Here is a 23,466-nt window from a genome sequence, read left to right as displayed (position 1 = left end):
GTAGCCTCAGATGCAATTACATGATATACCACATAGCTCAAACTCTCGTAGCGATAACTTCTGATCACAATAGTTGCTTAGAACAACCGAATATCGATAACCAACCTCTTATCAAATAAAGCCTCATTCCAACACTTCCGTATACTGCCAATGATAAATGAAACACATAGAAAGTCATAACCATTTTTCAGATCAACCACTCGTGAAGCCACTCCTCATTTGGCAAGGACCATAGCAAATTTCTAAGCCGAACATCGACATTATCCTTCCAACACGCTGAAATTGAATCCGTTTGTATTCATTCTAGATCCCAACGATCTCATCTAATCCAACACAACTACTCTGGTGACATGACACATCAATACAATCTAAAGCCACAACTCGTGTAATCCGCGCACCAATAAGCAACAATCCGAACGTACTCAAATCATGAAAAATGACTCAAATGAGCGAGTTGTACTGCAAGCTCACCAGTACCACCGCACACAATGCTGAGAACCCGTCACACATTATAGAAATAGAACACACGAATCTAACCCCGAAGGATCATACCTCTACGTAACTTTGTTGTAATGCGCGACCCTATCCACACACTAGTCCACATGAAACACATCAAGTCACTATGCTCAAAATCGATAACCACGCGCAATTTTGATATCTAGAACCAAAGCAAATCATCATAACCACGACGAAGAAATTAACAAAACATCATACAAACCCGAAAGGACACAACCGATATGCCATCTGTCGAGCAATACCCAATACTCTTCCCGCTCAAATTCCACTGAGAGACCCCAATAAAACCGCACCACATGTGTCTATAACCAATAATTCCCAATGCCTCACAACACGGAAAGGTAACTCATGGATCTCCCCAGATCTCTAATATGCTCAATAAAAATCGAATCAACACATCCCTCAACAATACAACTCGGGGTCAACCAAGCCGACTCGATGTAGAACACATATCTATATTGGCCTACCAATGAACCCCTTAATTAAGGAGTTCCTGAAGCTGCTCCTTCAACCCCTTTAACTCCACTGGTGCCATACGATATGGTGCCCGACACCAGATCAATACCGAAATTAACAACCCTGTCCGGCGACATGCCCGACAGTAGGAAACACATTCAGAAAGTCCCTCACCACCGGAACTGAATCAATGGTAGGAGTCTCTGCACTGACATCCATCACGAAGGCCAAATAAGAAAGACAACCCTTCCCAGTCATCTATTGGGTCTTCAAAAATTAAACCACCATACTGGGAACATAATTCGTTGAACCTTGCCACTCAAAATTCCCGGCATAGCCAACATCGTCGTCCTAGCGCAATAGCCTAGAATAACACGACATGGAGACAACTCGTTCATACCCAATATCACACCAAGATCTAGCATATTAAGTAACAAGGATCCACTCGGGTCTCCAAACCTCCAATATTCACCACACCAGACCGATATACGCGGTCCACAACCACGACCTAAACTATTTATGAGAGCTCCCAGTCTCCAAATCCATACAGCACGTGAATCACTATATCCAATCCCAACTCCACCGTCCGAACATACAACATACCTCTAATACCCAATTATTCCACGAGAGGTACTCCTAAAATTCTTCTATGCCACCAAGCAAACTCGAATATCAGCAGTCGATCCAATAAGAGAGTGCCGCAATACTAATGAAGTATCCTCAACTCAAACACATCGCCCTTTCTAAAATGTATACCCTCATCAAGCCATAACAATTAGTGATCTCATTTATCTAGTCATATGAAACTGTCCATGCTACCTAAAAATTTGTGACCTTCCTTTCAAAACTGAACCGTGACCTTACACATGCAAATCTCAATCTTACAAAACATACCACATATACCATAGCATCCTAGGATAACCATGAGAACTTCATATCCATTCCGAGCCACAAGCAACTACGTACTCAACTAGCCAAGAACTTTTCATTGATACCATCTAGAAGAAAGACATTATACATCTTATGCTCCTCACACTTGTAGAAAATATACATCTCTAACCGTGGTAGAAACTATCAAGAACTCTCTGAATTCTATTTGCACAAAACTAAATCATCAGGACTGAATCCTTCTAACTCAACCAAGCTACGCAGGCCACTAAAACCCAAGAGCATTACTGCGAAACACCTGTAGAAACTCATTACCTCGTAAGCACCCAAAGAGCTAATCATATCCTTACCTTGCCGATCCGACCTACTACCAAGCTATCCCATCTATCCAAGTTCCTTTTTATTTAACTTCAACTTGATACTTCTTCTCGCTATAATACCACAGTTCCTCAACCCAGACTCACCACACGATACCCAAGCATAAAACCATACCGTCTAAGGCTCATAAGCCGCTGAATACTCTCTTAAATATTCCCAAAATCACCACATTCAAAATACCTACCCTGAAAAGACTTCCTGCGAATCCAAAGCCATTACCTTCACCTTCTTGATACTGATATATAGAATCCCATAATTGATATAGAAATGCCACAAGTCTTGACTCCCTCCAATGCAAACCTCAGTTTCTAATCAAATATACAACCTGAAGATCTCCAAGTATTACATGTAAAATATTGAATCCACTAGAACCAGTCTCGAGAGTCATTCACTCTACTCAAACTGCAATTAGACCGATCAAACGGACCGGACGACCAATGCTCCATTAGCACCCCGACACTGCAGAACGTAACCTCACCTTAATGCAACCAAGCAACTTCCTGTTCTATGTACCATACACCCTTTACCCATAACAACTCAAGTCACTACGTGATTCTCACACCCATAAAGCATAACATAACCTTTAGTGAAATTTCCTTTACTCGAGCCATCCTCGGTCTCAACCTCCGTAAGCCATAACGGATTCACTGGTATGCCTCAAACTGGAACCAACATAGCACATAACAGTGCACTCAACTAATTAATAGAGGACTCCCCTCACTTGGCTCAAAGACATAGATCAAATCACACAATAACTCATAATGCATATACTCTATTACTACCATAATACCATAGTGAGATTAAACTTAATCCTTTATAAGCTCGTGCAACACAGACCATTTAGTACTTCAAATCTTCTACAAATCTCGCATTCACCCTCGTAACAGTAAGCCCAATCTCTTACGTGACGCAAATTCAAATTGCAACATATATTTCACTAGTAAAAGAGACCTTCCAACAAACAACGTAAGGATCACACAAACATCAGAACACTCCGCAGGAGATAACCCACCTGCTTCGCCTCAAACTAACATCTCTTTATACCCTTCCACCATCATAAACATTACGCAATCACTTAATCTTCCTGAGTCTGAACTCATATCACAATGTGAAATCTACTTCGCTTCCCAACTAGGCAACATGAAAGGATCCTCCAACACACCCATAACTCAAGGCTATACACCAAATCACGATGGACATCAAGCACTGGATAGTTCTTGCTACCCCCAAGCAGACCATTCTCGTCTCATTCAATTCATATGAACACATCTTGCAGTCATATCATCCTTATCACATAACTATCCAGTCACCACTTCCCTTAATAGGGACACTATCGAACATATAAATCCAGAAACACGCGCTCGCTCAATCAACAGCTCAGGGCTCAAGCTACAGGCAAGGCCTGGCCTTAAGTCCTCCAGACTAGCCCAACATCAACAAACAGAGATCACATCTTGCCCCTTGATCAGGGAATCATAAGCCGTCGATGCACAGCTGATACCAAGCGTTCATGTGCACATACAAACGCGTGAAAAGAATTCAAAGAGTTACATTTCAAGCTGAATCAATGACGCATGATAAGAATTCAAGAATGTGGAATTTCCTAAAGGTTCTGCAGCCTCCCGAGGATAAGTACATACGTCTTCGTACCGATCCGCGAGACTCTACTAAACCTGCTCATGACTCGTGAGACCTATGTAACCTAGGCTCTGATACCAACTTGTCACGACCCAAAAACCGACCCGATTGTGATGGCGCCTATCGTGAAACTAGGCCAGCCAACACAATTCCTGAATCAACCATTATTCAATAAAAGTCATTTTTATACTATTTATTAATCAATAATCTCATGATGTAAATCTAAATAAATAGTGCGGAATAAATACACAAGCCCGATATCAGGGTTCACAAGCCACGAGCATCTACTAAGGTCTGAATATAATGAAGAGTCTGAAAATATACTAAAAACAATCTAAGGAAGACAAGAGGGAGAAGAGCAGGGCTGCGAATGTCGGCCAACTACCTTACTAACTCCGATGACTTTGCCACTGAGCAATCAACACCCATTACCGGGTTCAAAAATACCTGAATCTGCATACAAGGTGCAGGAAGTAATGTGAGTACACCAACTCAGTAAGAAAAAAAAATAAGTGATAGCTGACCAGAAAGAAAACATGTAAACCACGTCATAACGCTACAACAAATGTAGTACATTTCCAAAACAGTACAGAAATCATTCACTTCATAAATCAAGCTCAGTTTCAGTAAAACCCTTTTTAAAACATTCAATAGTTTCAAACGAGTGATAAAACAGTAAGTAAAAAATAGAAACATAAACAGCCTATCGGGCAAAAATGTACCATACATTGCCCCTCGGGCAAAATATCAACAAAACCAGCCCCTCAGGTTACCTCACAATCACTCGTAATCAGCCCCTTGGGCTACATCACATCACTCACACTAGGTACCCGCGCTCACTGGGGGTGTGCAGACTCCGGAGGGGCTCCTACAGCCCAAACGCTATAATAAGCCATCATGTAGCATAATCAAACTGGCCCTCGGCCTCATAACAAGCCATCTCGTGGCGTAACAAATCAGGCCCTCGACCTCATAATCATGAATCAGAACAACACTACTGCGGTGCGCAGCCCGATCCCATAATATCCTCACAACACAGGCCCTCAGCCTCACTCAGTCAGAAATCTCTCAAGCCACTCGGACAACAGTAAAACATGATGCTCAGCCCAGAATATCATTTAAAATATCAAAACGGAGTAAATATGGCTGAGTTATGAAAATAGTAGAATACATCATGACTGAGTATAAATATGAAGTCAAAACAGTGAGGAATAGTAGTAGAAATCCCCTAAGGGTCCAAAACAGTTGGCACGAGGCTCAAATATGGCATTCATTCCAAAACATGATAATACTTTCCAAAACACAATGATATCAAACAATTTCAATCAAATACGCGATTTAACAGTCATACGGGATGAACTAAGTCAGAATCCCCAACGGTGCACGACCCCACGCTCGTCATCTAGCGTCTGCGTCACCACAAAGTAGCACAACGATGTGAAATCTGAGGTTTCATACCCTCAAGACAACATTTACAATCATTACTTACCTCTATCCGGGCCAAATTCTAGCCCACGATACCTTTGCCTCTCGAATCGGCCTCCGGATTCTCCAAATCTAACCAAAAATAGATTTATACCATCAAAATATACTAAGAGAACAAAGCCTACTCGAAAATAACCAATTTACCTAAAAAACCCTGAACTGGCCAAACCCGACCCCACGTCTCAGAATTCGATAAAAACCACAAAACTAGAATCCTTATTCCCTCACGAGTCTACCCATTACAAATCCATCAAAATCCGACCTCAATTGCCCATTCAAATCCCCAAAAGAATTCTCAAACTTTTCTTTCATTTTTTCCCAATTTCCACTCTACTTTTTCAAATTAAATGATGAAATTCAAGACTAAATCACGAAATTAAACCAAATATGAGTGAAGAATACTTACTCCAATTACTCCCCTGAAAATCTCCTCAAATTTCACCTTCTCCCGAGCTCTCTAATGGTTTTTGTGATATTGGACTTAAACCCTCGATTTTTAAATATAATCTGACTGCCTAGTTATTCCTTCTATGCAAACGTGCCGGTCCTCTCGCATTCGCGTAGGCTAATCTCTTCTAACTCCAAAAATTCTCTTCGCGAACGCATCCACAGCTTCGCGAACGCGAAGCTTTACCAACTCACTCCTTCGCGAACGCGTTCCCTGACACGCGAATGCATAGAACACTTTACTCAACCTCCGTGTTCGTGTCCTCCTCCTCATGAACGCATAGAAAAAATTCCTCAGCTTCTCATTTACTCTTCGCGAATGGGGGACCCCACCGCGAACGCGATGAACAAGAATTTTCTGCAACAACACCAGAAAATCTGCCAAGTCCAAAGTCCAAAAATTAATCCGTTAACCACCCGAAACATATCCGAGGCCCTCGGGATCTCAACCAAATATGCCAACAATCCTATAACATCATTCAAACTTGTTCCAACCTTTGGAACGCTCAAAACAACATCAAAAAATAAAATCATCAACGCAAGCCTAAGAATTCCAAAAACTTCTGAATTTCGATCAAAAAGTCTATCAAACCTCGTCCGAATGACCTAAAATTTTGCACATACGTTACAAACGACACAACGGACCTACTTCAATTTTCGGTATTCTTTTCCGACTCTAATATCAAAATTTCCACTACCGACCGGAAAATGCCAAATTTCCAATTTTGTCAATTCAAGCCTAAATCTATCACGGACCTCCAAAATACACTCCGGACGCGCTTCCAAGTCCAAAATCACCTAATGGAGCTAAACAAATCACAAAAATTCAAATCCGAGATCGAGTACTACAAAGTCAAAACTTAGTCAAACCTTTCAAATTTAAAGCTTCAAACTGAGAATTGCTCTTCTAAATCTATTCGATTATTCCGAAAACCAAAAATGATGATTTATATAAGTCGTAATACATCATACGGGGCTGGTCATTCCCGAGAACTGGCGAGCAAAGTGGAAAAGCTCAAAATGACCGGTCGGGTCGTTATAATGGCGAAGCAAATGGTAGGATCTTCGGTGAAAAGTGAAGAAGAAGCTCTCTATACCAACAAAACCAAGAACTTCAAGCAACATACTGCTGGTAGTTCTAAAAATAAGCAATTTTCATGGAGATGGATATTCACGCTCAAGGGGAGCTTTGAAATATCATGGGAACAATAAAAAATTTGAAGAGAAGTGTTACAATTGTGAAAAAAAGGTCATACGACAAAAGACTGCTGGTCCAAGAAGAAGTATGTGGAAAGCAATACTGCTATGTCAAATTCAAATGAGAAAAGTAAAGATGATTGGGATGCTGAAACATTTTTTGCTATAGAAGATGAAGATTTAGCACTCACATCAACAATATTTGAATTAATTGATCATGAGAACGACTGAATCATTGATTAAGGTTGTGCAAATCATATGAAAGGTGATAAGCAAAAGTTGCAGAACCTAATAGCGTACAATGGAAGTCGTATTGTGGTTACGGCTAACAATTCAAGGCTACCGATTGCTCACATTGGTAAGACGATAGTTTCTTCTCAACAAAGTTCCATCCAAATCTCACTTGATCATGTTTCCAAGTATGAAGAAAAACTTGCTTTCAGTATCACAATTAACATCATATGGCAACTATGTTCTGTTCGGTCCTCATGATGTGATAGTATATCGTGATCTCAATAACTTAGAAAATCCAATTATGAAAGGGCATAAATTAGAGTCACTTTATGTAATGTCTGCAGAGTCGAAATATGTAGAAAAGACTAGAAAGAATGAGATTGCAGATTTATGGCACCTACGATTGGGTCACATGAGTTATTCCAAGCTAAGTGTGATGATGAAAAAATCAATGATCAGGGGTCTTCCTCAACTTGAAGTAAGAACAGACACCGTTTGTGCGGGATGCCAATACAGTAAAACGCATCAGTTGCCTTTTGAAGAGTCCAAATTTAAAGAGGAACTGCTAGCATTAATTCATTCTGATGTATTTGGACCTGTCAAGCAAATGTCCATTGGTGGGATGAAATATATGTGACTTTTATTGATGACTTTTCCAGGTATGTGTGGAGTTATTTCTTAAAGGAAAAATCTCATTCGTTTTCAAAGTTCAAAGAGTTCAAAAAGGATGTTGAAGCAGAAGTTGGTAAGAAAATTCTTTGCTTGCGAACAGATAATAGTAGGGATTATACCTCAAATGAGTTTGCTGACTTCCTTCGAGAGTGTCGAATACGTCATTAGTTCACATGTGCAAACACGCTGCAACAAAATGGCATAGCGAAAAGGAAGAACAGACACTTAGCAAAAATTTGTCGGTGTATGCTTCAAGCGAAAAATGTTTTGGGACAATTTTGTGGGGTACATCCTCATTAAATAATATGTAAAGAAAAAAGGGAAAACAATAATGATACCAAATCCGATTTTGGTTGAGTGAAATCTATAAGATTTCAAAATTCAAGATTGGTTGGCATACCAAATCTACAGAAGAGAAAAATGTCAAAAATAGTAGGCGTGAGAGAGTAACGTTCCGCCTATAAAAGGAGAGCTTCAACTCTCATTTTTATACACCAACAAAAAGAGAAAGAAAGAGTGATGTTTTACAAATAGAGTATAAGAAAATAGTCTATGAGAAAAATAGAGAGTGAGTGATATTGTAGTGAGGTGGGAATATCGAAAGAAGGTTATTTCTTTTGAGTGTTGTAGTGGTTTTTGGAGTATTTTACTCGGACCTGCAAAGTGTAAAATTCCTTACTATAGTGATATCAGTTGCTCCTCTCGGGGCTGTGGTTTTTTCTCTTATTAAAAGAGTTTTTCCACGTAAAAATCTTGGTATCGATTTTACTCTTTTATTCTTGTTAATTACCGTATCTCGGTGCTACATTATTATTTTGCTTTTATTACTATGAATATTATTTCTGTGGGGGTTTATTCCCAACAACTGGTATTAGAGCACAAGTTCTGCTCGTTCACTGAAATACTATTCATTATCGATAGTACTACACTCGGTGAAAAATAAAAATGTCTGGAGTAAAGTACGAAGTAGCAAAATTCAATGGAGATAAATGTTTCTCAACATGGCAAAGAAGGATGAGGGATCTGCTCATCCAACAAGGATTACACAAGGTACTAGATGCTGATGCCAAAAAGCCTGATACCATGAAAGCTGAGGATTGGGCTGACTTGGATAAAAGAGCTACTAGTGCAATCAGGTTGCACTTGTCAGATGATGTGGTAAATAACATCATTGATGAAGACATTGCACGTGGAATTTGGACAAGGTTGGAAAGCCAATACATGTCCAAAACGTTGACAAATAAATTGTACCTGAAGAAACAGTTATACGCCCTACACATGGGTGGAGGTAAAAAAATTTGTCGCATTTAAATGTGTTTAACGGACTAATCACACAACTTGCCAACCTCGGAGTGAAAATCGAGGAAGAAGATAAAGCCATCTTGCTAGTGAACTCGTTGCCATCTTCGTACGATAATTTGGCAACAACCATCCTGCACGGTAAGACTACTATTGAGTTGAAAGATGTTACATCGACTCTTCTACTCAATGAGAAGATGAGAAAGAAGCCTGAAAATTAAGGGCAAACTCTCATCACAGAAGGTAGAGGCACGAGTTATCAAAGGAGTTCGAGCAACTATGGTAGATCCGAAGCTCGTGGGAAGTCAAAGAACCGCTCCAAATCAAGAGCCAAAAATTGCTACAACTATGATCAACCAGGTCACTTCAAAAGAGATTGCCCAAATCCAAGGAAGGGCAAAGGTGAAACCAGTGGCCAAAAGAATGACGACAACACAGCTGCCATGGTCCGAAACAATGATAATGTTGTCCTCTTTATAAATGAGGAAGAGGAATGCATTCACCTGTCAGGTCCAGAGTCAGAATGGGTAGTTGACACATCAGCATCTTACCATGCCACATCGGTAAGAGATCTTTTTTGCAGATATGTAGTAGGTGATTTCGGCACAGTGAGAATGGGTAACACAAGTTACTCAAAGATTGTGGGGATTGGTGACATATGTATCAAGACAAATGTCAGATGCACATTGGTTCTAAAGGATGTGAGGCATGTACCTGATTTCCAGATGAACTTTATCTCGGGAATTGCTTTAGACCGAGATGGATACGAGAACTATTTTGCAAATCAAAAGTGGAGACTCACTAAGGGATTATTGGTGATTGCAAAGGGAGTTGCTCATGGCACGTGGTACAGGACAAATGTAGAAATATGCCAAGGTGAATTGAACGCGGCACAAGATGAGATTTCTGCAGATTTGTGGCATAAAAGAATGGGTCAAATGAGCGAAAAGGGATTGCAGATTCTTGCCAAGAAATCACTCATTTCTTATGCCAAAGGTACAACAGTAAAACCTTGTGACTACTGTTTATTTGGTAAGCAACATAAAGTCTCATTTCATACATCGTCTGAAAGAAAATTGAATATACTTGATTTAGTATACTCTGATGTTTGTGGCCCAATGGAAATTGAATCAATGGGCGGTAACAAATATTTTGTTACTTTTATTGATGATTCTTCACGAAAATTATGGGTTTATATTTTGAAAACCAAAGATCAGATGTTTCAAGTTTTCTAGAAGTTTCATACTCTAGTAGAAAGGGAGACGAGTCGAAAGCTAAAGCGACTCCGAAGTGATAATGGAGGTGAGTACACTTCAAGGGAATTTAAAGAGTACTGTTCAAGTCATGGGATCAGACATGACAAGACAGTTCCTGGAACCCCACAACACAATGGTGTAGCCGAGAGAATGAACCGCACCATTGTGGAGAAAGTGAGAAGCATGCTCAGAATGGCTAAGTCATTCTGGGGTGAAGCAGTTCAGACAACATGTTACCTAATCAATAGGAGTCCATCAGTTCCGTTGGTGTTTGACATCCCAGAGAGAGTTTGGACCAACAAGGAGGTGTCCTACTCGCATCTGAAGGTGTTCAGTTACAGAGCTTTTGCACATGTACCAAAAGAGCAGAGAACAAAGCTGGATGATAAATCTGTTCCCTGCATATTTATTGGATATAAAGATGAAGAGTTCGGGTACAAATTGTGGGATCTTGTAAAGAAGAAGGTCATTAGAAGCAGAGATGTAATCTTCCGAGAAAGTGAAGTTTGAACTACTGTTGATATGTCAGAAAAGGCGAAGAATGGTATAATTCCTAACCTTGTTACTATTCTTTCTACTTCTAACAATCCCACAAGTACAGAAAGTACGACCGATGAGGTTGCCAAGCAGGGGGAGCAACCTGGTGAGGTTATTGAGCAGGGGGAGCAACTTGATGAAGGTATCGAGGAAGTGGAGCACCCCACTCAGGAAGAAGAACAACCTCAACCTCTGAGGAGATCAGAGAGGCCAAGGGTAAAGTCATGCAGGTACCCTTCCACAGAGTATGTCCTCATCAGTGATGAGAGGAAGCCAGAAAGTCTTAAGGAGGTGCTGTCCCATCCAGAAAAGAATCAGTGGATGAAAGCTATGCAAGAAGAGATAAAATCTCTACAGAAAAATGGTACGTACAAGCTGGTTGAACTTCCAAAGGGTAAAAGACCAATTAAATGCAAATGAGTCTCTATACTCAAGAAAGATGGAAATGGCAAGCTGGTCAGATACAAAGCTCGATTGGTGGTTAAAGGTTTCGAACAAAAGAAAGGTATTAATTTTGACAAAATTTTCTCAACTGTTGTCAAAATGACTTCTATTCGAACAATTTTGAGCTTAGCAGCTAGCCTAGATCTTGAAGTGAAGCAGTTGGATATGAAAACTGCATTTCTTCATGGAGATTTGGAAGAGGAGATTTATATGGAGCAGCCAGAAGGATTTGAAGTAGCTGGAAAGAAACACATGGTGTGCAAATTGAATAAGAGTCTTTATGTATTGAAGCAGGCACCAAGTATATGAAGTTTGACTCATTCATGAAAAGTCAAACATACCTAAAGACCTATTCTGATCCATGTGTATACTTCAAAGATTTTCCGAGAATAACTTTATTATATTGTCGTTGTATGCGAATGACATGTTAATTGTAGGAAAAGACAAGGGGTTGATCGCAAAGTTGAAGAGAGATTTGTCCAAGTCATTTGATATGAAGGACTTGGGCCCAACACAACAAATTCTAGGGATGAAGATTGTTCGAGAGAGAACAAGTAGAAAGTTGTGGCTATCTCAGGAGAAGTACATTGAACGTGTACTAGAACGCTTCAACATGAAGAATGCTAAGCCAGTCAGCACACCTCTTGCTAGTCATCTAAAGTTGAGCAAAACGATGTGTCCTACAACAGAGGAGGAGAAAGGGAACATGGCTAGAGTTCCTTATTCTTCAGCAGTCGGAAGCTTGATGTATGCAATGATATATATTAGACCTGATATTGCTCACACAGTTGGTGTTGTTAGCATGTTTCTTGAAAATCCCTGAAAGGAACATTGGGAAGCAGTCAAGTGGATACTCAGGTACCTAAGAGGTAATGTAGGAGATTGTTTGTACTTTGGAGGATTTGATCCAATCTTGAAGGGCTATACAGATGTTGATATGGCATGTGACATTAATAACAGAAAATCCACTACTGGATATTTGTTTACATTTTCAGGGGGAGCTATATCATGGCAGTCGAGGTTGCAAAAGTGTGTCGCACTCTCTACAACTGAAGCAGAGTATATTTCCACTACTGAAGCTGGCAAAGAGATGGTATGTCTCAAACGGTACCTTCAAGAGATTGGATTGCACCAGAAGGAGTATGTCATCTATTGTGACAGTCAAAGTGCAATAGACCTGAGCAAAAACACCATGTATCATGCAAGGACGAAGCATATCGACATGAGATATCATTGGATTCGAGAAAGGATAGAGGATGGGTTTATGCAGGTAAAGAAGATCCATACAAGTGAGAATCCTTCGGATATGCTGACCAAACTGGTACCAAGAGACAAGTTTGAGCTATGCAAAGAACTTGTCAGCATACACTCAAACTAGAACCTCCAGTGTTACTTCCTTCAGGTGAATGGGTCTGGAAGGGGAGGTTGTGGGGTCCATCCCCATTAAATAATATATATAGAAAAAAGGGGAAAGCAATAATGATACCAAATCTGATTTTGGTTGAGTGAAATCTATAAGATTTCAAAAGTCAAGATTGGTAGGCATACCAAATTTGTAGAAGAGAAAAATGTCAAAAACAGTAAGCGTGAGAGAGTAAGGTTCCGCCTATAAAATGAGAGCTTCGGCTCTCATTTTTATACACCAACAAAGAGAGAAAGAAAGAGTGAGGTTTCACAGATAGGGTATAAGAAAATAGTCTGTGAGAAAAATAGAGAGTGAGTGATATTGTAGTGAGGTGGGAATATCAAAAGAGGGTTATTTGTTTTGAGTGTTATAGTGGTCTTTGGAATATTTTACTCGGACCTACAAAGTGTAAAATTCCTTACTATAGTGATATCAGTTGCTCCTCTCGGGGCAGTGGTTTTTTCCCTTATTAAAAGGGTTTTTCCACGTAAAAATTTTGGTATCGATTTTACTCTTTTATTCTTGTTAATTACCGTATGTCGGTACTACATTATTATTCCACTTTTATTACCGTGAATATTATTTCTGTGGGGTTTATTCCCAACAAATTTTGGGCAGAAGCAATGAAGATTGCAGCTTTTGTGATCAATAGACTTCCTCAACAAGGGTTAAATTTTCTTTCACTTTTTGACAAGTTGTGGAATATGAAAGCTAATATCAGTTATTTGCAAGTGTTTGGATGTGTGTGCTATGTTTTTATAGCAGATCATCTACGTAGCAAAATGGACAAGAAGGCTGTCAGGTGTATTTTTGTAGGCTATGACAGTCAAAGAAAAGGGTGGCGATGTTGTGATCCAAAAACAGGAAAGTGTTGCACTTCTCGAAATGTAGTATTTGATGAAACTTCTTCATGGTGGTCTTCGGATAAGGAAGTGTTGCCCGACTCGGATATTTTCAAGGATGTGTTAGACTCGTCCCAGATTCAGTTGAGTGTAGATGAAGCTGATGGTGCAACTTTTGAAGGTAATGTTGAAGGAGACGTGACTTAAAGTCCTTGGAAATCTGGTGTATACCAACAACCAGGTGAAGAAGGTGAGCCTAGTAGCGCAGCTACACCACCCACACTCAGAAGGTCAATAAGGATCAGAAAACCAAACCCGAAGTATGCCAATGCCGACATAGTATAAGAAGCATATACGACAGAACATGAGACATTTGAAGAAGCACTTGAAGATCCAAGGTGGACTAATGCTATGGAAAAGGAAATTGCAGCATTAGAACAAAATCAAACTTGGGAGCTTATGCCAAAGCCAAAAGATGTGAAGCCTATATATTGCAGATGGATTTATAAAATAAAGCATCGCATAGATGGGTCTATCGAAAGGCATAAAGATTATTTGGTAGCTCGAGGATTTACTCAAGAATATGGTTTGGACTACGATAAAACTTTCAGTCCAGTGTCAAAGTTCTGTGTGAGTCTTACTTGCACTTGCTGGTAGTAAAGATTAGAATTTGTGGCAGATAGATGTAAAAACGCGTTTCTACATGGAGAACTGGATCGAGAAATTTACATGGTTCAAATGGGCTTCCAGAACCAAGAACATCCTGAATATGTTTGTAAGCTAAGGAAGGCGCTCTATGGATTAAAGCAATCGCCAAGGGCATGGTATGGTAAAATTGCTGAATTTTTAACTCAAAGTGGTTATTTATTACATCTGCAAATTCAAGTTTGTTTGTCAAAGTCAATGGAGGAAAGCTAGATGTAGTGCTAGTACATGTCGGTGACTTGATCGTAACTGGTGATAATGAAGATGAAATTCTCCAAACAAAGGAGAATTTATCTGTTAAGCTTCACATGAAAGAACATGGACAAATCAAGCATTTTCTTGGCCTGGAGATTGATCGTACTCAAGGAGGAATTTTTCTTCATCAACAAAAGTATTCCAGAGATTTGTTGAAGAAATTCGGAATGCTGGGGTGCAAGCCAATTGCAACACCAATTAAACCAAATGCCAAGATGTGTGCCCACGAAGGGAAGGATATTTAGAAGATGTGATGGTGTATCGACAATTGGTAGGGAGTCTGATTTATTTAACTCAAACTCGACCTGATCTTTCTTTTGCAATTGGTGTAATAAGTTGTTACATGCACAATCCAAAGAAACATCATATGGAGGCTGTTCGGCGAATTCTAAGATATGTAAAAAGTATAATTAATTATGGTTTTTTGTACGAGAAAGGTGACGATTGCAAGTTAGTTGGGTACTGTGACGCGGACTATGCAGGAGACGATGATCAGGGACGGCCCGACAAATTTTGTGGCCTAAAGCCAAACTTTACGAGGGGCCTTAATTTTTTAATTTTTTTTTTAAAATTGATTTGAAGTCTTTTTTTTTTTTAGCTTTTTTGAGATACATAGTAATTTAATTTTCTTATAATCATAACTTTTAATAAGTATTTCTCAATTGACAATATAGAGAATCCACTTAACCTTTCTTGTGACATTGTTGTTCTTAGGTAAGGGCCGCCCCTGACCATGATACCCGTCGCTCAACTAGTGGATTTGTGTTTAAGCTTGGAACTGGAGCAATTTCTTGGTGCAATAAAAGGCAACCAACTGTATCTTTGTCAACAACAAAAGCAGAATATTGGGCAGCAACAGTTGCAGCTCAAGAAAGTACCTGGCTTATGCAGTTGATGAAAGATGTACAACAACTAGTAGGCTACACGATTCCCTTGTACTGTGACAATCAATCAGCAATTCGCTCATGGGTAAAAATCCAGTTTTTCACGCAAGGACTAAGCATGTGAAAGTGCATTATCACTTTACCAGGGAAAAAGTGTTGAAAGGAGAAATTGTTTTGGAGCATGTTAAAACCGAACATCAAATAGCAGACCTGTTCACAAAAGGTTTAAGTGTCAACAAGGTTGAAAATTTCTGCTATCAATTAGGCATGGTTAAGATAATGAGAGCCGATGTCGAAAGGGGGTGTTAAAGTTGTACAACATCAGTCCCATTTAGTGTTGACCAAGTCTGTAGTATAGCTAGTGTTATAGCTTTAAGTTGTTATTTTGTTATTGTTAGTTGTAGATATTTTTCCTATTTCCTAGAGTTACAGATATCTTTTCCTAAAGTTTAGGAGAGTTTGTTTAATGGGATTACATGTTCAAGTTAATTTGTAAGCCTATATAAGGCCATTAATGAATTAAATAAATTATCCAACTATTTTCTTCCACAAAAAATTTCAGTTCTACTTCCAGTTATTCTTTCTAATATTGAGCTTGCAATTCTATTTTGATTCTTCACATTATGTTGGAATCTCATATGTAAAAAATTCGAACTCCAACACATTATGCTGGAATTTTTCAGGTTTTTTAAGGGTATTTTTGTTCAAATTTTATCTTTGTATGAAAAATGGTAACATTCCGATTATTTTTGAAACTGTAGCTATTTTTCAATTACCAGTTATAAATTTGGGTATTTCTTATTTTTTTTCCCCAAAGTTTGGAGGAACAACAAGTAGGAAGTATAGGGGTAGGATTATTTTGATCCTTGATATATAACCTTGAATATAAATAGTCCTTCACGTTTTTGTTAATATAGGACTCAACAAAACCTACTCTGGACTATTTTTTGTTTAGAAGTATAATAATTAAAATTATTATTCTCGTTTTTTATAAATTTAAACACCGCTTACAAAAATTCATGCGTATGACCCTGCCTGCACTGCCTTATAATAGCCAAAGAGTCTGTTGTTTATCGAGTCGCAATGAATTATCTGCCTAGGGTCGTTTGGCCATGGCTTTTATTCCAAGCATGCAAGAAGAAAGAAAGAGAAATTCTGATAAAGGAAGCTTTCAGAATTTCCTCGTCAGTGTCCGGTACCCACGTTGAGCCGGACTAAATTCGAATTCGCGCGAGAAAATTTCATATTAGGTGGTAAAACACTCCCTAATAAAGGCGATTCTATATTCAGGGCTCGAACACGGGACGTTCTGATTAAAAATGAAGAAATACTTATCACTTTACTACATCCTTATAGGTAAGTTTGCGGCCTTTTTAATTTGCTATGTTTTGCGACATTGTAGCTGAAATTACAGTTGATGATATTGGTATTAAAAAGTTGACGTTGTTTCTCTTGATTATTCGTTATTAGACACACGCATCTAGGTATTTGTTTGCCTGGTATTGTATTCTCTATTGTTATTATTTGGTAGTACAACTTATTCTTGATCTTCCTCTTTTTTTTTTCTCTTCTTTTCTTGCTTTTCTCCTCCTCATCCTTCTTCTTCTCACCCTTTTCGAGCTGAATGTCTATTGAAAACAACCCCTCTATCTTTGTTAGGCAGGGATAAAGTTTGCGTACAAGCTACCTTCCCAGACCCCACATACCTGTTGAGAATACACTGGGTATATTAGTGTTGTAGACACACATCCAGCTAATCGAGACGATAACAACTTACAAACAAAAGGACTTGTATAACTAAAATGGATCAAATAAAACAAGCACAGAGTTCTGTCCCCATATCGAAGCCATATCTATTTGGGATCTGGAAATACATACATGAATAACATTTTCAAAATCCTTAGGTTTTCTCATTCACCATATACAATCAATGTTCGATAAGATATCAGTAATGAGAATCTCTGAAATATGACGATAAGCTTTTTGAGTCAAATGTACGCCGTCCCAATTCATGAATCTTGAAGGATCAGAACAAACTGAAGTCTCATTTGATCCACAAGTTTTCTTCCCATCAAAATTATATTTTCCTCCAATTCCACAACACGCTTTCAGTAACGATTCACGATCAATTCCCAGATAATACGCTCTTCGAAAAATAGATAAAAAAGCTCCATAATAATCTACATATAGAATAACAACATCTGAGAACTGACGATTTACCAAAGATATTGTATCTCGAAGATAGTTATTGTGAAATGATGCAAATTTATTATAATTTCTCAAACATCCGAATTCGTCGTAGGCATCGGGATCGGAGCTCGGAGATGAAGTCAGTAGCGACGGTAAGCAACCAAATGGAGAAACACCGGAGATAACTATCCGTTTCACTCCTAATTTAATGATTTCTTTGATGCCTTCAACAATGGCGTTGACAGTAAATGGAACAAAAGATTTAGCCTCTTCAGTGGATTTACCATTAGAAAAGGCAGTGAAATAATCATTTCCACCAAAAGCACCAATATTAACGAGTGAATTTCGAAGCTTCTTAGCGCATCGCGTTGGACTTCTACAAGTACAATTAAGGTGATTTTTGAACCACTCAATTTGCGTACTTAATGGAAGATTAAACGATTTAATGCTAATGTTTCTTTTATCGAAGAATGATTTATCAAGTGCCGTACTTCCGGCGACGGCGAAATTGACGCCGTGAATAAATGAAGAGTTTTTTGATAAGTAAGGATTAAGGAATGGAAGTTTAAGAGCTATTGCAATGTAATCAATCATTAAAAGACCGTCGGAAAATCGGCCGGTGGGTTTTCCGAAGTAAGTTTTACCGTAAGGAAGATGACCGGCGTGGAAAGTTGGAGGAATTCCGGGGATAAGAATTCGGTTGCCGGTGTCGGCAAGTGAATCACCCAATTGATAAATGGAATTAAATGGGCAAATTGCAGTTTGTTTGGCATTTGAACAGAAAGAGAGAGAGAAGGCTGTTGAGAGGAATAAGAAAGCAACTACTATAGAAGCCATAATTGAACACGCGAAATGAATTGATTAGCACAATAATATATACTCCCTCCTGACAAAACGGGTAGAGTAATGTGGACGCAGATCTTATCTTTATTTTGGAAGTAGAGAGACTATTTTAATACATCAATAATAGTAATAGAGGCCAAAAAGATAATACCAACATCTTAAAAACAAAAAAATAAAACAACATCAATAATTAGTAACAACGGCAAAGTACTAAAAAAACGGAGCGAAAAAATAGTATGAAAACATCAAGTACCTGTACCACTAGCACTTTAAGATAAGGTACTTTCTAACGGTCAATCCTAGTACTTACTTCACATTTTTCTATCAAGTCTCATTATATCACATTTCCCTAATAATATTAGGAGCAGTAGGTTTTTGGTGTATGACAGTATTAACAATTTGGATTAGCTTGACGCCTTAAAATGCGGCAAGTTGCATATGACAGTCCAAAGTTGCAAATAAATTATAAGCACGAGTATATAGGTATTAGTGTTATTTTATCCCAAAAAAGTAGTATTCGTGTTATAAACGCAAGTGTGTCGGTCAACCTTAACGGATACCTCTGATGGCTGATCTAATTTGACTAATTTATACAATAATTTTACTTCATAACGGTCTAATTTAACTAATTTATGAAGTTAAAGATTATTTTAGCTTCTTTTTTTTGTTTCTAAAGGTTGGCGTGTGAATAATTCAAAATCTCAGTTTATAACTTACAATTGTTTGACCCAAAATTTAAATCTTGATTTAAACAATTAGATTTTCTAATAAAATAAAATTAATCTTAACTAACATTAGTATTCAAAAAATATATTAACCGATTTTATAGCAAGTAATATCCATATTATCTAAGTAGCAATAAATGGTGATAACACTGCTATATTCAATGATCCGAAGGTAACATTAAATAATAATAAATATCAATGAATGACATTTAAGTAAATAAAAGTATGTGAGTCACCTGAAAATGGTGATATTCTTTCTCACAATGATGAATAGTTGATGAGCCTTTGAATATACGTATCATTCTTGGATCGGGGAGAAAAGTTAGATAAGGTTCTCAAGAAAAAGGTATATTTTGTATGTGTATGATAAAGCAAGAATCTTCAGAGAATGTCAAAATGTTTTTCTCTTACAAAGGAGTGTTTCATGTCCCCTATAACTATGTCTCTTTCTATTTATAAGGGGACATGTGCCACAAAATCATAATAGTACAGTTCTAGAGACTTTAAAGGCTTATCATAAAACTAGCTGTTATTACTCTGCTTAAGAAGAGTACTCGTCCTCGACCTTGATCTCTATTGACTCCTCGACTCAGCTCTTCATTTCATGTTAGATCATATCGACCTTGAATATGCTTTTAGTCGAAGTCATACCGGTGACACGTGGCAACCTTCGAAGACCCTCTTAATGCTGATATGGTCTGAACATAACCAAGATAATTTTTACCCCATACAATCAGTCCCTCTGCTTGTTGAGGTCAACCTCGTGGGTGAGGAGATAATACCGTTCATGGTCGAGCTCAATGAGCGGATAATACCGTTCATGGTCGAGCTCGTTGAACAAATAACATAGGTCGTGGTCGTTGTAGCAAGCAGGCAAGGTGGTTCTCCATGGGCCGTGTATTTTAAATCTCTTAAATTTTTCGGGTGATTTGTTAGAGCCATCTGGTCCAAGAGAAGGGGTGACGTCATGATGTCATGCGTCATGATGATGCATGTTCCCGGTGCATTGCGTCGATTTGTGTGTGACCTTTGATAGGATCTTTCGTTTCGATTCTAATGCCAATTATGATGAACCGTTTCTAGTTTGGTGCCCATTATGACAAACTGTTTCGGATTTGGTGCCTCTATCTCTATAAAATAGGGATAGCCAAACCCGAATTTGAAATTTTTACTCTCTCAAACTCTTGAGACTTCAAATTCTTTCTCTGATCCTCTCTTCCCTATATATTTGCTCTCTTCCATATTCTAAACTCTCTTCCATATCCTAAACTTTCTTCTAGTTTCCTTTTTTATTTTCTCATAAATATTTCATCTAATGTTGGTGAAGGGAGTCACGTCATTTCATTGGTAGTTGTGTTCCCTGATCAATGGGAGAACGCAACTGCCATCATAGAGGATGAATCTTTTTCCTTAGTGGAGGAGAACATCCCCCGAAACCTCGAAGCTATGTCTGATTTTCATCGATTGCCGGACGCGGCATCTGGAACATTCTTATCGACAATGGCGCCCAATCAATTGGCTAATTTAAAGCTAAGTTCGTCATTCTCGATCATATCGAACTGATTCTGGCTGGGGAGATTGAAATGCATGTTCACCGCCTTGGGTACTGCGCTCTATACGCTTACTCGTTCAATATTGGTTAGTCATTTCCCCTCTTTCTGCTAGTGGAGGAATTTTTCCGCCACTACGGTATTTACCCTGCTCAACTCCCCCTAAGTATACAAGGTTATCAAGATACTAACCAAGTTTGTTGAGATCGCCAGTGTTAAGGTTACATTGCGACATTTAGTGCATATGTTCGCCCTTAGCTTCTATAGTGGGATGATGTTGAATCTCCGTTACCGTAGAGGCAAGTGCCTGGTTGTAAAGATGGATGACAAGGACAGTCGTCAATTATGGATCGATTTATTTTACGTCAAAATCGAGGACGTTGTGGACAACACCGAAGACTTCCCCAAGGCTTGGAATCATACACGTAAGTGTTTACATTTCTCGTTTTTACCCTTTGCATTTCTTCGCCCATTTTGGGTGTCATGAAGCTATTCCTTTCTTGTAGCCAACAACCGTCCTTCCCTTATATCCGTTCGCATCGTTGACTGGGTTAGGCATATTCTCCCTCATACTACAACGATTCGTGATTGGCCGAACTTTTTTAAGAAATTCAGACTAACTCTTCCTTCTATAGGTAACTTCCCTTTCGGCTGTGATTGTTGCCTCTTTTTGTATGTTGGCTGGCTTCATTAACTTTTATGTTTCTCCCTTTATCAGGTTCAGTTAAGGGGCTTCTCAAAGGAGCAGAGCGTATGTGACCTCATTTAGAAGAAGGCGGCTACACCCTCGATTTCTGCCCCCATTGCAGCTGTTGTGCCTTCTGCACTTGCCTCCGTCCTGGTTGTTGCGGTCTAAGAATATGCCTTTGTCCCAACTACTGTTTCTGCTCCTCATCTATTTTCTTTGATTGGGAACCTACATCGTAAGAGGATAGTTGTGGACGCTAGAGGAGAAGTCCTGGTCGTTGTTGACTCGCTACAGGATGACTTGGTTTTTAGAGATACAACGATGATTCATATAAGAAAGGATACAAGGGCGAGAACCGAGGTCTCGCAACTGGAAGAGGTTGTCGTAGACACGTTGGTACGTCCCGAGGGGGAGACGGCTGCGGGGGTGTTTGGCAACGACCCTAAACTTTTGAGGCAAGATGAAGCTTCATCCTCCAAGGCTACAATAGATGTCTCTTCGCCAGCCAGTGATAGAGGAAAAGCCATCGCTAAAGAGGTCGTCGGATCTGATTCTGACATGGACCTGGATGAGCTAAGAATGATTGACGAGGGGATCACCCCACTCGGGGTGAGGATGGAGGGGGGGTTCTAGGACTATCACGATCCTAATGGCTCATGGTTTGCTTGTAAATACCAAGGAGGTATTCCCTGCTCTCGGTCCTCTCTGTTCTGAAGCTGAGGGTGAGACCCTTAAGAAGATAACCGACGGTACTTTGTTGAATAACATCATTGGTCTTACTCTCAGGGTAAGTACGATTGTTATCTGACCTTTTCTTTATGGCTTAGCTTCTTTTCAGGTTCTAACTTCTTTTTTCTATTTTGGAGATGGTTATTCTGGAGATCGAGAGTGCTCAGCAGGAGAAGAAACGTAAAGAAATTTACGTGAAGCTGAAAGATAGATATATAGCATGTCGTTGGAAGTATTAGGAGCTTCTAGATTGGTTTCATGAGGGAGGCAACGTGCTGGCCTTACGAGAATATTTGAAGAAGAAAGATGAGGAGTTGATAGCGACCGTGGAAAAATTTAGCATTCTTAATGGAACGTTGTGGGCCAAGGAGGAGGAGCTAGAACACAGTAAGGACGTGGAGGACCAATGTAGCAACCTTCAAGCTCAAGTGGTCTAGGTGCAAGGCAGTTTGATAAGTGCCAATTTCAAATAAAGGCTCTCTGGGGTGAGATTGCCGAGAAGCGGGAGGAGCTCGAGCGGGCGGAGTCTTCTCGATTGGATGCTCGGAGTAAAGTGGAGATCCTCGAGCTGGCGAACTGAACACTTCATTCTCAGCGGGAGAATGACTTGTCTATAGCAAGGGCTAAAGAGGACCGGCTTGAGGAGAGGATCGGGGAGCTGGGCAAGGAAACCTCCGATCTTTATGATCGAGTTGCCGCTCTAGAGGTCGAGAAAGCCCAGTTGCTTGCGCGACCTTCTTCTTTTAATGCTTCTAATTTCTCCGATGTCCTTTGGAAGTTTTACGAAGAGTGGATCCATGCCGAGGCCCGACTGGGTGTGTTCCGTGACTTGCATGTAATAGGCTCCTTTTCTGAGGCGGCTCTTGAGGATGCTGGTGTTAAGGCTCCCGAGGCTCGGCTTGCTTGTGGCAATGACCCTACTACACCTTAGCCTGGTGAGGAGGATGAGGAGGAGGGCATAGAATGCCTTGAGGAAGATGCCTAGTACGACTCTGTTTACCCTCAAGGCGAGGATGGAGAGGATGCCGGGGGCCGAGGCGGTGATGGTGTCGATTGTCAGGGTGGTGACGTCATTGAAGATCGAGCTAGCGATGATGTTGAAGGTTGCGATGGTGATGGCCAGTAGTTTTCTTTTAACTTTTTTGTGTATTTCTTTCGGCTTCTTCAAGACCTTTCGTAAAAAACTCTTTATTTATGAATATA

The 23,466-nt window shown here is 39.5% G+C and overlaps 1 protein-coding gene across 1 annotated transcript; it reads right to left on the bottom strand.

Moving 5' to 3' along the window:
- Positions 1 to 17,311: 17,311 nt before the first annotated feature.
- Positions 17,312 to 18,923, bottom strand: LOC107801008 (acetylajmalan esterase 1-like). The gene has a single exon (XM_016624272.2). The coding sequence runs from the start codon at positions 18,563 to 18,565 to the stop codon at positions 17,453 to 17,455; it is 1,113 nt and encodes a 370-aa protein (XP_016479758.1). The 5' UTR covers positions 18,566 to 18,923; the 3' UTR covers positions 17,312 to 17,452.
- Between the last annotated feature and the right edge of the window lie 4,543 nt (positions 18,924 to 23,466).

Source organism: Nicotiana tabacum, chromosome 10, assembly GCF_000715075.1.
Source record: "Nicotiana tabacum cultivar K326 chromosome 10, ASM71507v2, whole genome shotgun sequence".
In the NCBI taxonomy this organism is placed as follows: domain Eukaryota; kingdom Viridiplantae; phylum Streptophyta; class Magnoliopsida; order Solanales; family Solanaceae; genus Nicotiana; species Nicotiana tabacum.
This window is presented reverse-complemented; position numbering and strand designations above follow the sequence as displayed.